General features: G+C 44.0%; 1 protein-coding gene across 1 annotated transcript in view; it reads right to left on the bottom strand.

Annotated features, from left to right (window-relative positions):
* LOC104961863 (extracellular matrix protein FRAS1-like) overlaps positions 1-11,530 on the bottom strand; it is a gene marked incomplete at its 3' end in the record, with an annotated part of 65,222 nt that extends 53,692 nt beyond the window's left edge. Inside the window, exons 1-5 of the mRNA XM_010790208.1 lie at positions 11,388-11,530; positions 8,864-9,004; positions 8,035-8,175; positions 7,618-7,758; positions 4,587-4,872 (exon numbers count right to left, since the gene is read on the bottom strand). Of these exons, the coding sequence (XP_010788510.1) occupies positions 4,587-4,872; positions 7,618-7,758; positions 8,035-8,175; positions 8,864-9,004; positions 11,388-11,505 (827 nt within the window). The remainder of the gene's footprint in view (positions 1-4,586; positions 4,873-7,617; positions 7,759-8,034; positions 8,176-8,863; positions 9,005-11,387) is intronic.
* Between the last annotated feature and the right edge of the window lie 1,466 nt (positions 11,531-12,996).

The following is a 12,996-nucleotide window of genomic DNA, read 5'->3' on the forward strand; positions in this document are numbered from 1 at the left end:
GGGGGTGCCACTCAGCCTGGATACCTGGCTCACATTCCCCCGTTCTGGCTTCTCTGTGATGTGGCTGTAATGGTCGTCATGGTGACAGCCAACGCATTGCCCATCGCCGCCGCTGGGCACCGTGAGGCGAAAGGGGCTGCGAGGAAACTCCCAAGCGCTGGCGTTTCAGCTCGCGGCTGTCATCATGAGGACGTGTACACGCTCAGGGGATGAGTGAGGTGTGGCAGTGCTGTCCCCATGAGGCGTTATACCCGGCGCTGCATGGGTTATTATGACCGTATGTAGGCATGGGTATCTCGGACGGGAATGGCCTGCGAGATTCTGCAGGTTTTATTAAACCGCCGATAGGTAAAACCAGCCAGCGTGCTTCTGCAGGGAGCCCTGCTGTCTACTTAATCAACAGACGTGTAGCTGCAGCCGGGCTTGATTACACTCCGACTCTTCTCGGGAGGCTCTCGCCGGAAGCCAGACCAGGAGCGGGGGAGCCTTCACTCCCCTTGTACTCGGGGCCGGCCCGGAGACCCCTGTCTCTGGGGTGCGCGGGGGAGCGGAGACGTGGACCGGAGCCCCTGGCAGCCGCGGGGCGGTGCTGTGGGTGCTCATCGCTGCGCGGCCTCCTGCTGGCCGCGGTGGACGCCGCGACTGCTGCAGGTGTTGGTGCCGCTGTGGCCAGCTCAGCCGAACTGTGGCCAGCTGACATGCTGGCGAATGCCGTTCCACCTGACCTGTTCCGGCGGGCCCCGCTTCGATGACTTGGGGGTTGGTGCCGAAACAGCCCGTCCGGTGGCTGATTGGAGCTGTCCAGTAGCACTTCTGGGCCATCTCCGTAACAGACTCCGCCGCGCTGTGGTGACGGAGAGGAGGGGGAAAGCATGTTCGGCCCGGCCAAGCTGGCAACACCCTGCTCCGCGACTCCTGTCTTCGCCCCCCGTTCCGGCGGGGAGAGGGGAGTTGAGGGGGGGGAAACCGAAACGGTTGAAAAGGACCGTGGAGAGGAGGCGGGGCATTGGCCCTCGCCGCCCGCTTGCCCGTGGAAGCGAAAGGGCTGCGAGGAAACCTCCACACGCTGCGTTTTTCACTCCGGCCTGCATCATGAGCGGTGAACAGGCTCAGGGATGAGTGGAGGTGGTGGTGCAGTGGCTGTCCACATGAGGCGTGTATATACCCGGCGCCTCAATGGGTTTAATGACCGTTGGTGTGCTAGGGGCGGCAGGCGTATCTCGGACAGACAGAGGAATGGCCGCAGAGCGCTCTGCAGGTTTAGTTAACCGATAGGTTAAAAACCAGCAAGCTCTGCAGGAGAGCCCTGCTGTCTACTTAAATCAACAGATTAGTGGCAGGCAGCTGCGGCCTTAATTACCGCGCTGCCGGCTTCCTCCGCAGGCTCTCGCGGAGCGCCGACCAGGGCGGGGGAGCCTCAACTTCCATTTGGACTGCCCGCCCTCGGGAGCACCCTGTCTCTGGGGTGGCGCGGGGAGCGGAGACGTTGGACGCGAGCCCTGCAGCCGCCGGGGGGGGTTGCTGTGGGGCGTCCTCTGCCCGCCTTGCGGCCTCCTGGTGCCGCCGTGGACGGCCGCGGCTGCCTGCGGGCGTTCCGGTGCCGCTGTGGCAGCTCAAGCCGACTGGAGCCCAAGCTTGTAACATGCGCTGGGCGAATGCCGTCCACCTGTTCCGCGGCCGTCTTCATGGACTCCACCATGGCGTGGAACTGGGGTCCGAACAGCCCGTCCGGGCTGATTGGAGCGTCCAGTAGCACTTTTCTGGCCGTCTCCGTAACAGACGCCGCCGCGCTGTGGTGACGGAGAGGGGGAAAGCATGTTCGGCCGCCAAGCTGGCACCCTGCTCCGACTCTGTCTCCCCCGTCCGGGGGAGAGGAGGGAGGGGAGAACCGAACGGTGAACCGTGGAGGGAGGCGGGGCAGGAGTTGTCGGACTCCTGACCGGCACTCGGCCCCAGGGACACGAGGCCCCGTCCGCGGGCTCGTAAGCCTGGACGGGCCAATCGTCCTCCTCGGCCACAGCAGCAAGAGTGTCCGCTCTCCGCTTCCTGTCGCCCGAGGGGAGACGAGCGCAGTGCATGCTACCTGCTGGTTTAGAGCAGCGTACGCGTGCACTGACCCCCGGCAGGATTCGCATACTGCTTTTATCTCTGCTGGTCATAACTCATTATGAACCCAGAGCCACACGAGGGACAATCTCTCACACAATTGTTACTCATGTTTACTTTGCAATTGAAGTGTCTCTTGTGCTTCAGTAACGGTGGTTTGCTGAAAAAAAGAGGGAGCAGATTGCCGGGCCACCTTCCTATTTATACCGGAAGGAGGCCCGAGGGTGGGGCCCACCTTGCGGGTGGGCGTGGACTACAAGTGTTTCAGTGCTGCGCGGGGGCGCAGGGGGATTACCCAATAGCGATAGCCTTAGAGGGCGAAGCCATATACGAAATAGAACACAGGGATTTTAACCTGTGCAGACCATTTACATGCACAAAAACACAACAGGAAAGGGAGAACCCCAAAAAGCCTAACAATACCCCTTTTTAGCCTTTGTCTAATGTAATGGGTATTATGTCTGTTTCCACGTAGGTTCCCTCATTTTTTTTGTTAAGATGCTGGATAAATAGTGTTATATATCAACTTTCTGACTTTACATTTTTTATTTTATTACATCCTATTTCACCTCACTAGCTCCGGTCTTTGTTCCTCATGATACACTGTGTTCTTTTAGTTTGTTTTTGTGGAAGTAGCTTTTTTGTCATTAAAGCTCGCATTTTGTTCATTTTTCCTGAATTGAGTTGAACTGTGTGCTGACGCTTGCACAGAAGTCACGCGGGCTGAATAGTTTTGAGGTGATCTCACAGCGTCTTGGAGAGTGTATGAAAGGGAAGCTGTTCTGGAGGCTTTTGGTGGCCCCAACCTTTCTCAAACCCTTTATGTTGGTTTTCACACGCCATCTGTGGAATGTATGTACAACAAGGCAGCATCTCTATGGAAAACTAGGCCAGCTTACATAAAAAAGTTCCTCTTTAAAATGCATCCATCATATAACACATTGTCGCATTGCCTTTCAACAATGATAAAACTCTTTTTGAATTACAGTTCCTGGTAACAGATATGAGATATAATTGAGGATTTGTACAGCGTAGTAGGTGTATTCATAGGTTGAATAACAGTGGCCCATTAAAGATTTATTGGACAGATTGTTAAAGTAACACAATGAATATATTTCCGCCATATTGCCATAGAAATAATACGTTTAATTTAATGTGCAGGTTATAAATGCGCCTAGTATATTTGGTGCATCATTCATTTTATTTAAATGGGTGTTATTTAATGCCATAAAAGCCTTGAGACAAAAGGGAAGCAGCTTTTGATCTGTGTCCCCAATGGTAAAATATGCCACTTGTGACATAAAACAAAGGCAGTCAATTGACATGTGCTGATGATGAAGTACTGAATAAAAACAGCTCTTTAGGAAACAATTTATCTCATCTTAAACTGCCTACCCAATCTGAGGATTATATTATTAGCTGTATCTTGTATCCATAGTGCCCGTCATGAATAGGAAATGTTTCTCTCTCTCTTGGACTCTGAAGAGAATCAAACATGAGAGCATTTTGCGTGTGTCTCTGTTTTCTCCACTTCACATCATTTGACAAATACAGTTATAATATGCAGATTAGCTTAATCTAGTAGCTCAACACTGGGCAGTGGACCATATTTTAGTAATTCCCTAGCATGCCTACATTTGAGGCCACAGCAGCTGAATCAGGATAGACTATTGTGTTAAATACGTTGATTCCTATTGGATAAACGGACATTGGGCCAAAACTCAACATTTCATAGACTTGTTTGAGGATTTAGCATAATAGCTGTAGTTAGGGAATTGTTTTCAGACTGAGCCCTAAAGAGGCAGTATTAATTCCTTCAATAATAAAAATGTGCCTCCTCTTTTATCTCTGGCACCAAGGTTTACACTGGCTAATCATGTAAATGTGGCCATTATTAGATAAGAAGTTTTAATGTAATGCATCTCCAGTTCGTGTGTAGGTTAATGGAAATTACATTTCCAACCAAGAAGCTGGATGATTAAAACCGACGACAGATGGCTAGGCGAATGACAGCAAAGATGGAATGTCAGGGTATTCGTGGAATGAGAGGATGAAGACAATCTGTTTCAAATGAATTTTAAAAAGTCATAAATTAAAAGTAAAAATAAAAAAATATTTTTCATACCAGATGCAGACTAATTAAAGGACATCATGAGTCAATATGTGGAGAAACACAACAAATAGAGTTGCTTTCATACAGTGAGCGAGGGCTCTAAGACATTTTCAGATTTTTTTTTTAATTAACTTGTGGCTCAATTTCTTTGCAGTGTATTCCTGGCTTCTCTGGGGGTACCAATTGGATTTTCTGCCTGTTGAATTATGTTTTTTTTTTCCGATTTCACAGCCAAAAAGCAACTCTGAAATGAAGTCCTCACTCTTCGGTTGAAGAACTGATTATTTACTATTAGGTCATAACAGTTTTTGGGTTTCCGTAAACATTTCCCAACTCCATAAACCTCGGAAGAATCCGATCCACTGACCTAGCTTTTTCTCTTTGGTGCCTGAAGCGGACCCGGCCCGTCCTCAGCTCCGCCCAGGTGAAGGTGTCGTCCCTGGTTAGGTCTCGGCCTTCCTTCCCCTCTCCTTCCTCCCCTCTGAACAGGACCAGCTCTCCGTTACTCGGGATCTGAACGAGCTGGAAGACAAGCCGCTCAGGCGGACTGTCGGGGTCCCTCACCTGCAGCAGGCTGGGGGCCAGCGGGGAAATCCCACTGAGGGGAACCAGCAGGGAGCCGTTCACCTGGAGGGCAGGGGGGTGGGTGTTACCTGAGAGAAAGAGGGAGGATAAGAAGAAATGAAACCGGAATGAATGATCTCTTGTATTGCTGACAATTCTTATGACCTTGATAGGTGAAGAAGGAGTAGGAGTTATAAACTATAATAATAATGATTGATATATAAAATAAAAGTAAGACATTAAGAGGGAAGACAAATATTGAGATTTAAGTCATTGGAATGTATAAAGACAGGGCATTGTTATTATATGACAGCCTCTAATTACTCAAATTGTTACATGTTAACACATTTCAAATCCTGATATTTATCCAATTAAAATTGAAGCTGGATCAGACTGTGAGTGGGTGTAGGAATGACAAAAGGTTATGAAGTAAAAAAGTGTGTGTGTGTGTGTGTGTGTGTGTGTGTGTGTGTGTGTGTGTGCGCGCGCGTGCGTGCGTGCGTGCGTGCGTGCGTGCGTGCGTGCGTGCGTGCGTGAAAGATGGCTGGTGAAATATAAGCAAAACATCTCGGTCTTTGCGTGGCATTTTAAAAGTTGGCCTTAATTAGAATTGACTTTGTTCGGGTATTTTTTAAAGATCAGCTCTTTTGAGAAGCCATAATGTAATCTCATTATATCTCCTCTAATGATGCCAGAGGCACTCTAACATCTCAAACTTTCGGCCATGTAAATAAACTCACAAATGAGAAAGGACTATAATTAAAAGCACTAGCTTTCTACTTTTTTCTTGGCTGGCACGAATAAAAATGAAAAACAACCAACAAACAAAGCAAATTTGTTGTGGATAAGTTAGAGCCTTAAGGCTGGACATTTTTCATTATATCACAAGAAGAAAGCATTTATCTAAAATGGTGCATGATAATATAATTCTCTATTATAACTATGCTTTGTCAAGTTTCATAAATCATCTCACAACCAGTCTGATTGTGAAGGCCTCAGGCATCGACGAGCTCTGTTTGAACATAAAAGTACAAGATTCCTCTAATGACCCGACTCTGCAGTCAATGAACAATTTTACACTGTTATTCAGGAAACCATTTACAAAGAGGACACTAATAATGTCGCAAGTAAATGTAAACAATATATTCTGTAAAAAACTGAACCTGAAAAGTTCATTTAAAAAGGAGCCACGTAGCTGAAATACACTTTTTACTACTAATTATGTTGTGGCCTTCAATAACTGCTTATGTTTCAAATCTAGCTCTGACTGGCTAAGTTTAAGTTTGATATCTGTTTTTTATTAAAAAAAAATGTATCAATGAAGAATCTCCCTGAATCTAAATATTTGACGTGAAAAGAATGATCATTTGAATGCCCCCCTCCAGGCACTAATTCTCATGTAGCCAGACATACCTCTAAATTAATTCTTATGCTGTATCTGCTAACACCATTAGCTGCTCAAACAGTTAAATGCTAATATCATTGCCTGCTAACATCGTTGGCTGCAAACACCCATAGCTGCTAATAGCTTTAGTTGCTAACACCTTTAGCTGCTAACACCTGCTTAGCCATCTCGATGTTGAGAGCTGTGTGGAAGAAATCCCTCAAAAGTAGCTATGCTCAAATCTCAAAACTCAAATCAAGGCTGTTGTAATGCACCAATAAATATTAAATATTCCTCCTCAATGTGTACCTCCTGATCCTTTAAGTCCTTCAACACAATGTTCAAATTCAAACACATTTGAAAAAGCTGCAAACGTTTTTTTCAGCTAAAACGAGCTAAACTTTAAAAAACTTGAATATAACTCTTGAGGAAGAATATAGAAGTTGTATTGTATCTGTGATTGACAGCTTATTAATAAGCCTATCGGTCTTCAGGGAGCAGCAACAGCCCTGCCTTCAGTGTAGCAGAGCAGCAACCTGTCAATCAAGCTAATTTCCTCATTAAATCTCCTTTGTGCCAGTTGGAAAACAAAACTGGATGTTTGTTCTCTACTAGTGAGTTTCAGCCAGGAACCAGATACTGTTCCATTGTTTGCACAAGAGGATCGCAGCATTAGGTGACTTGCTCTAGATCAATTGTAAATTAGCAACGATCGTGTATGTGTTGCTGTTAAATTAATCAGACAGGCAGAACAGGACAGATATTTCACTACAGGAGCTGCTGCTTAGGGGGAACATTAACATTTAACAACCATACCTCACACAGCATTAGACTTTGGGATTTTTCTTTTATGCCTTAGTTAACCAGCCTGTTGCCTAGCAACCAGCCATGTGGATTTGTTTTTAAGTGACGTTGAGGTTAACTTGCAATATTTATGTGGCTTTTTTGCCCTCACCATAGTGTTATTTGGACTGCTGTCGGATGAGCCCGATTTTAAAGTGGATATTAACCTGTGTTATATAACAGAAACATATTTATACTAAGTAGGCTTTTACAAACAAAGAATTTGCTTCAGTGTTTCATATGACACATTTCTGGTATAATATTTTAAAAAATCAACAATTCAAAAAAATAGCTGTACAGTTCTGTGTAGGAATATAAAATAATGTATGTTAATGAAGGGCAATATGATACGATATTTCAAATTATATGCACAGTAAAAAGAATGTGCTCTATAAAAACTAAATAAAACAAGTTAACTTCAACTTGTCTTTTACTTAAACAACTTTATTTGGGAGAGTGTGGGAGAGAAACCCCCTTTGGAGAGAACTTCAGTATCTTAGCCGTTGCAGACCATTTACATGCACAGAAACCTATATACACACTACAGGAAAGGGAGAACCCCAAAACGCATTCTAGGCCCTCTTTAAAGCAGACATCATGTTATTACCGTGGCAGGTCCTGGTCTTTTGGTCTGCGTAGAATCCGTGTCCACAGTTGGGCGTGCAGTATCCTTCCATGAGGAAGGTTTGGTCACGACACGCACTGCAGCGTCCAACCCCGTCACACAGCACACAGTCGGACGAGCAAGCTAAATAGGATGCAGATGAGTCAGTGTTAGAAGGAATGTTTGATTCATACTTTTTTGTCCTGGTAGGGTATTTAATCCAAACCGTACATATTTTCATTCTCACATTTCTACGTAAAATTATTTCTTTCATTTCCTCAAAAGCGCTATAAGGAATGTTTATTCTTTGTTTTATTTCTAAAATGTAAACTTCCCCAGCACAGAAAACCTTTTGAAATCATGCCTTTGACTCCAAAATAGGCCAGATGTAGAAAAGGGTAGCATTCATCAAAGTCTTACGTTTGCAAATCTGCGAGGAGGCTTCCAGGAAGTAGTTCCGGCCACATTCCAGCACACACTGACCCTGCAGGGTGGCGTAGGGAGGCTGGCACATATGGCACTGTCCTGGACCCTGACACTCAGTGCAGTGATCATCACAGCCTGACAAGGACACATACAACACACTGAGAGCATTAAAACCAGCGTAAAGTAACTAAGTACATTTACTCAAGTACTGTTCTGAAGAACAATTCTGAGGTACTTGTACTTTAATTAAAGATCCCCTATTATACTGTTTTTCATCAATATATTATAGGTGTCCGGTAAATACAAAACATGTCTCTGAAGTGTCTGGCTCCAAATACCAAACAGATCATTGTAGCATCCCATAATCCCCTCTGTTTCAGCCCTGTTTCCAAAGTGCTGATTCTCTGTCTGTTACTTCAGATGAAAATAAGGAGCCATTCCCCACGCCCCTCAGAGAGATATTTGGTTACAAAGAACTCAATGGTGCTCTACGAAGATTCAGGTGATAAGGTGGGGAGGGGGGGGGGGGGTTACCTTGGTTGCTGATTGGCTAATGGTTACACAAGCCAAAAAATAGTTATGACATCATAAAGTGGCCAAAATCGGATCAGCTCATTTTCAGACAGGTTTTTATATAAATGGATCAGGACAAAAAGAGAGAGAATCTTTTTTCCTGAAACTTTCTGAACCTCTTCACACAGAGGGGACACATGTTTATGAAAAAGTGGATTTTGCATAATCTGAGACCTTTAAGAAAAGCAACTTCAAGTGCTTAATATGCAGACAGAGGGCAAAAGAAGGATTCTGATTGTGTTGCACTGACCGAGGCATTTGTCCCCGTCTCGATAGAAGCCAGTGGAGCACCCCTGGGTGCACAGTCCATCCTGCAGCACATGTCCCTCCATGCACAGCAGGCAGTCTGTCCTCAGAGGACCTTTACAGGCGTTGCAGCTCCAGTCGCACTCTGGAGACGGGATGGAGGGAGGCACATGGGGAGGAGGAGGAGGAGGAGGAGGAGGATAGCGTGTTTTTAAGCGGGACAGTGGGATTAGACATGAGGGGATTTTGAAGGCGAGAGCAAAAGGTGAGAGCAGAAGAGAGGGAGGGGGGAGAGAAATAAAGAGATTAACACATTATTTTCATCAGAGGGATTTATTCTAAACCTAATTGTGTTTTTCCCCTTTCTCTCTTATCAGCTGCACATCTGGTGTGCGTTGTGCTGCCCTCCGTTCATATTGACAAGAGAATTAAACACAATTACTGTAGGATGAATACAACTCTGTGTTTGTGTGAGCTGCTAGGTTTTTATTAAAACTAAATCAAGAGAGATGACGCATTCTCAGCAATTACAGAGTAAGCAGGGGGGCATTATATAAGTAAGGGATCCATTTAATACACGGCCACATACTAAATAAACCAACGACTTGACTCACAATATGAATTGAAAATGATTTGATTGACTAAAGCATTATCGTATTTCTTCTGCTAAGAAAAAATACTCAGATTTCTCTGACGTCCAATGCTCTTTGATCCTCCTTAGCAACTGTCATTATTTTGCTTAGCAGCGGTGAGTTATCGAGTATTAAAAACCTCTGAAATGTCCAAATGACCAATCAGAATTGAGTAATCACTAGGCCATGTAAAACAGAATATATACTTGTAATGTAAAATGTTATAATAACTTATAACATTGAAAAGTATTCTGCTCATTGTAAAGTAAGAGAGATTGCAAGATGGATAAAAGTATGTATTTTATCCTTTAAATCAATAAATAGGCCACAGTAAATGTCCTTGTAACTAAGGTTTATGATGTCATAACCAAACGATAATTATTCATCTCTGTTCACAGTAATGCATACACCAAATGTCATGGCTAAGTGTGATAGTTGTCGGGAAATTTCACTCAAGAACAAAAACTGTTAATCTGCTGATTTATTCAAAGAAAAATCAGAGGATCGCAAAAGTCCTCAGGATAAATTGTCTTGGAACCAAGATCAGTTTTTCTAAAGTGCATGGCAATCCATCTTTCTGTTGATTGGAGGGACTCACTGATCAACATTGGGATAAGATATGCCTTAAGATGTTACTGTGTGTTCAACATTTTATATTTCCCCCTCAGTCACATCCTCAATTCTCTTAAAGGACACATCCATTTTGATTCCTGCAGGTAAACACTCTTTAACTCATTCACTTCTCAACGTTTTTTCACATTTTCTCTCACTTTGTCTATTGCCTACATTTGCGGTAAAAAAAAAACAGCAGAGGTCTCCACAGGGTTTTTCCTGAGGATTCTGAGGAGGCAAATTAGGGGTTCCTCCCTAGAAATATATCAGTGATTAATCCAAACCGATGTGGGTTGTTGATAGAAGTGCTGACAGGTTTATAAGAGATTCTCTCAGGAAACTTTCCCCTGTGGTTGCAAGTGAGAGCTCCCAAAGGTTCTCCTCAAAGGCCTGGGAGTTTTCATGAAGCAGAATGCAGTGTTGCTTCCCAATGCTCTGGGTTCATCTAAGGTTCAGTGGATTACCCGGGCAGCGGCTGCGGCTAGCTGGGGGGATGAATAGAACGTCGATGGCTACAACCACCTGTCGAGCTGAAAGGCGCTGCTAGCTGCCTCACAGGAAATCAAACTGGGAATTTAGCCTCTAGCGGTCAGCTTAGTTTCTAATCTCGTGTCAGACATGGGAAGCTGTGGGTCCACCTCAGGGGCAGGTTCCTTTGGGCCCCTGATACATCGTCAAATCCCATTACATTGAACCAAATCGCTGATAAAGGCAAGTCTGCAAGGTGATGTAAGCTCCACATGAAATGGCTTTCTGTGAATTAAAGTGGATATCTGTGTTAAGCCAGTGTGACAACACAGTTGGGCGGCTCGCATTCTGAACATAAATCCCATCCAGGAGAAAAAGAAGCGGGACACATTTTCACACATCTTATTTGCGGGTTGGCGATAATGCGGAGCGAGATTCAGTCAGACAGAATGTGGTCTGGGGCGGTTAGTGGGTCATTAAATATATAGGCAGAGTTATTGCATGCAAAGTGAAAAAAAGACGAGGTATTCAGACTGGACATGGTTCCTCTGAGGCCCATTCATCACCTTCTCTGCAGGCTGCAAGATTTCATACGGAGTTGTAACGCACACATAATGTTTGGGATTTGCATATCTGGTCCCACAGTTTATGACTTGATCAATGGACCCCATAAAGTCAATGTAGCACACTGCAGTACATGCAATATAGATGGAGAGTAATTTATGGGTATCATAAAGGGCGAACTACATCCTCATTATCAATCCAGTGTTTCCCCTCGCTGTGTGCTGCAGTGTGTGTTGGGTTGCGATGGCTTACCTCTGCAGGCCCGGGTGCTGGTGTTGAGGTAGTACTGATGGGCGCAGCTGTCATACTGGCACTCTCCGAACAGCAGCACCTTGGCTGGGTCGCGGCAGGATGTACACACACCGGGCATGTCGCACGTCAGGCACTGGCTGTCACACACTGCGGAGACAAGAAGGTCGTACGGTTAGAGCCAAGGTCAGAGGGAAAAGGAAATGAGTGACAAGATGTAATCATGTCTGCGGTCACCAAAGATACCGACTAAATGTGGCTTGTTTCGAACCAGTGATATTTTGTATAATAGACGTTTTAACACTATAACAATGGTTATAATATTATTATATACTTTTGACATAAAACTGTGTGTTAGAGTGCAGCTTTGGTGCACTTCAGGTCATTTATAATAATAGTAATAATAAGAATACAAACAATAATAATCATCATAATAATAATCATAATCATACTATACCATTAGTATTACTGCTACTACTACAATTACTATTATTATTATTATTATTTACAATTATATTTAGGAGGAGGGTCAGGCCGATTGTCGAACCTCAGATTGAGGAGGAACAATGCGGATTCCGTCCTGGTCGTGGAACGACGGATCAGCTTTTTACTCTCGCAAGGATCCTGGAGGGGGCCTGGGAGTACGCTCATCCAGTCTACATGTGTTTTGTAGACTTGGAGAAGGCGTATGACCGAGTTCCCAGGGAGTCACTGTGGGAGGTGCTGCGGGAGTATGGGGTGAGGGGGTCTCTACTCAGGGCCATCCAATCTCTGAGGGAATATTGGCACCTTGAAGTTTCTTTTCCCGCGGCAGCCACCCAGTCCTATAAAACGTAATATGTCATTACTCCGCCACTATGCACCACTCTCTCCCATTCGCCACCTGTCCGACGTTAACTTTATTTTTGAGGCAACCAACCAAATGACAGACCATTCCAAAGCGAAATACATCGTCCTATGCAGTCCGTACATACCAACTTACTGAAACGAGTAAATATGGAACACATGAACTTATAGTAAAAATAGCTGAAATCATTGTTTTTCCGTGAAGATCATGAATCGTGCATTGAAAGAGTTCCAGAGAATTAGTAACTTTACATCAATTTGGTAACTACCCATAGAAAGAGAAAAAAAGTTAGTAACCAAGTAAGAACGATCGAAAACAACTATTTGGAAAAACCAGTTAATGTAAGAATTCCACTAGAATAGAGGTAGATAAAAATTAAAGTCTTAAAGATGGGATGGTTAATAATGAAACTATGCAATAAAAAAGACTCTAATAAGGACAAGTTTTCTAAGTACAAGGTTGTTCGGGTTATTGTGTAAGAATTAATAATAAATATATAAATTGGTCAACGACGGTCGAACTCACTATTAAGAGTTTAGAAGTTAGTTAAGCAATAATATTAAACTTTTTAATAATAACAAAATAGAATAAATATTTTGGAATTCCTTCAAACTATATTTAATAAGCCATAACCTAAGGCCAACTATCACGTTAACATAAAAAATAATTTAAATAAGAAAAAAAAATAATAAAATAAAGAGCACAGAGTAAATAAGTATACAGAGAATCCAATTAATTTCAGACCAAAATAAATCCAAGTCATTA

This window comes from Notothenia coriiceps, unplaced genomic scaffold (assembly GCF_000735185.1).
Source record: "Notothenia coriiceps isolate Sejong01 unplaced genomic scaffold, NC01 NC01_scaffold00033885, whole genome shotgun sequence".
Taxonomy (NCBI): domain Eukaryota; kingdom Metazoa; phylum Chordata; class Actinopteri; order Perciformes; family Nototheniidae; genus Notothenia; species Notothenia coriiceps.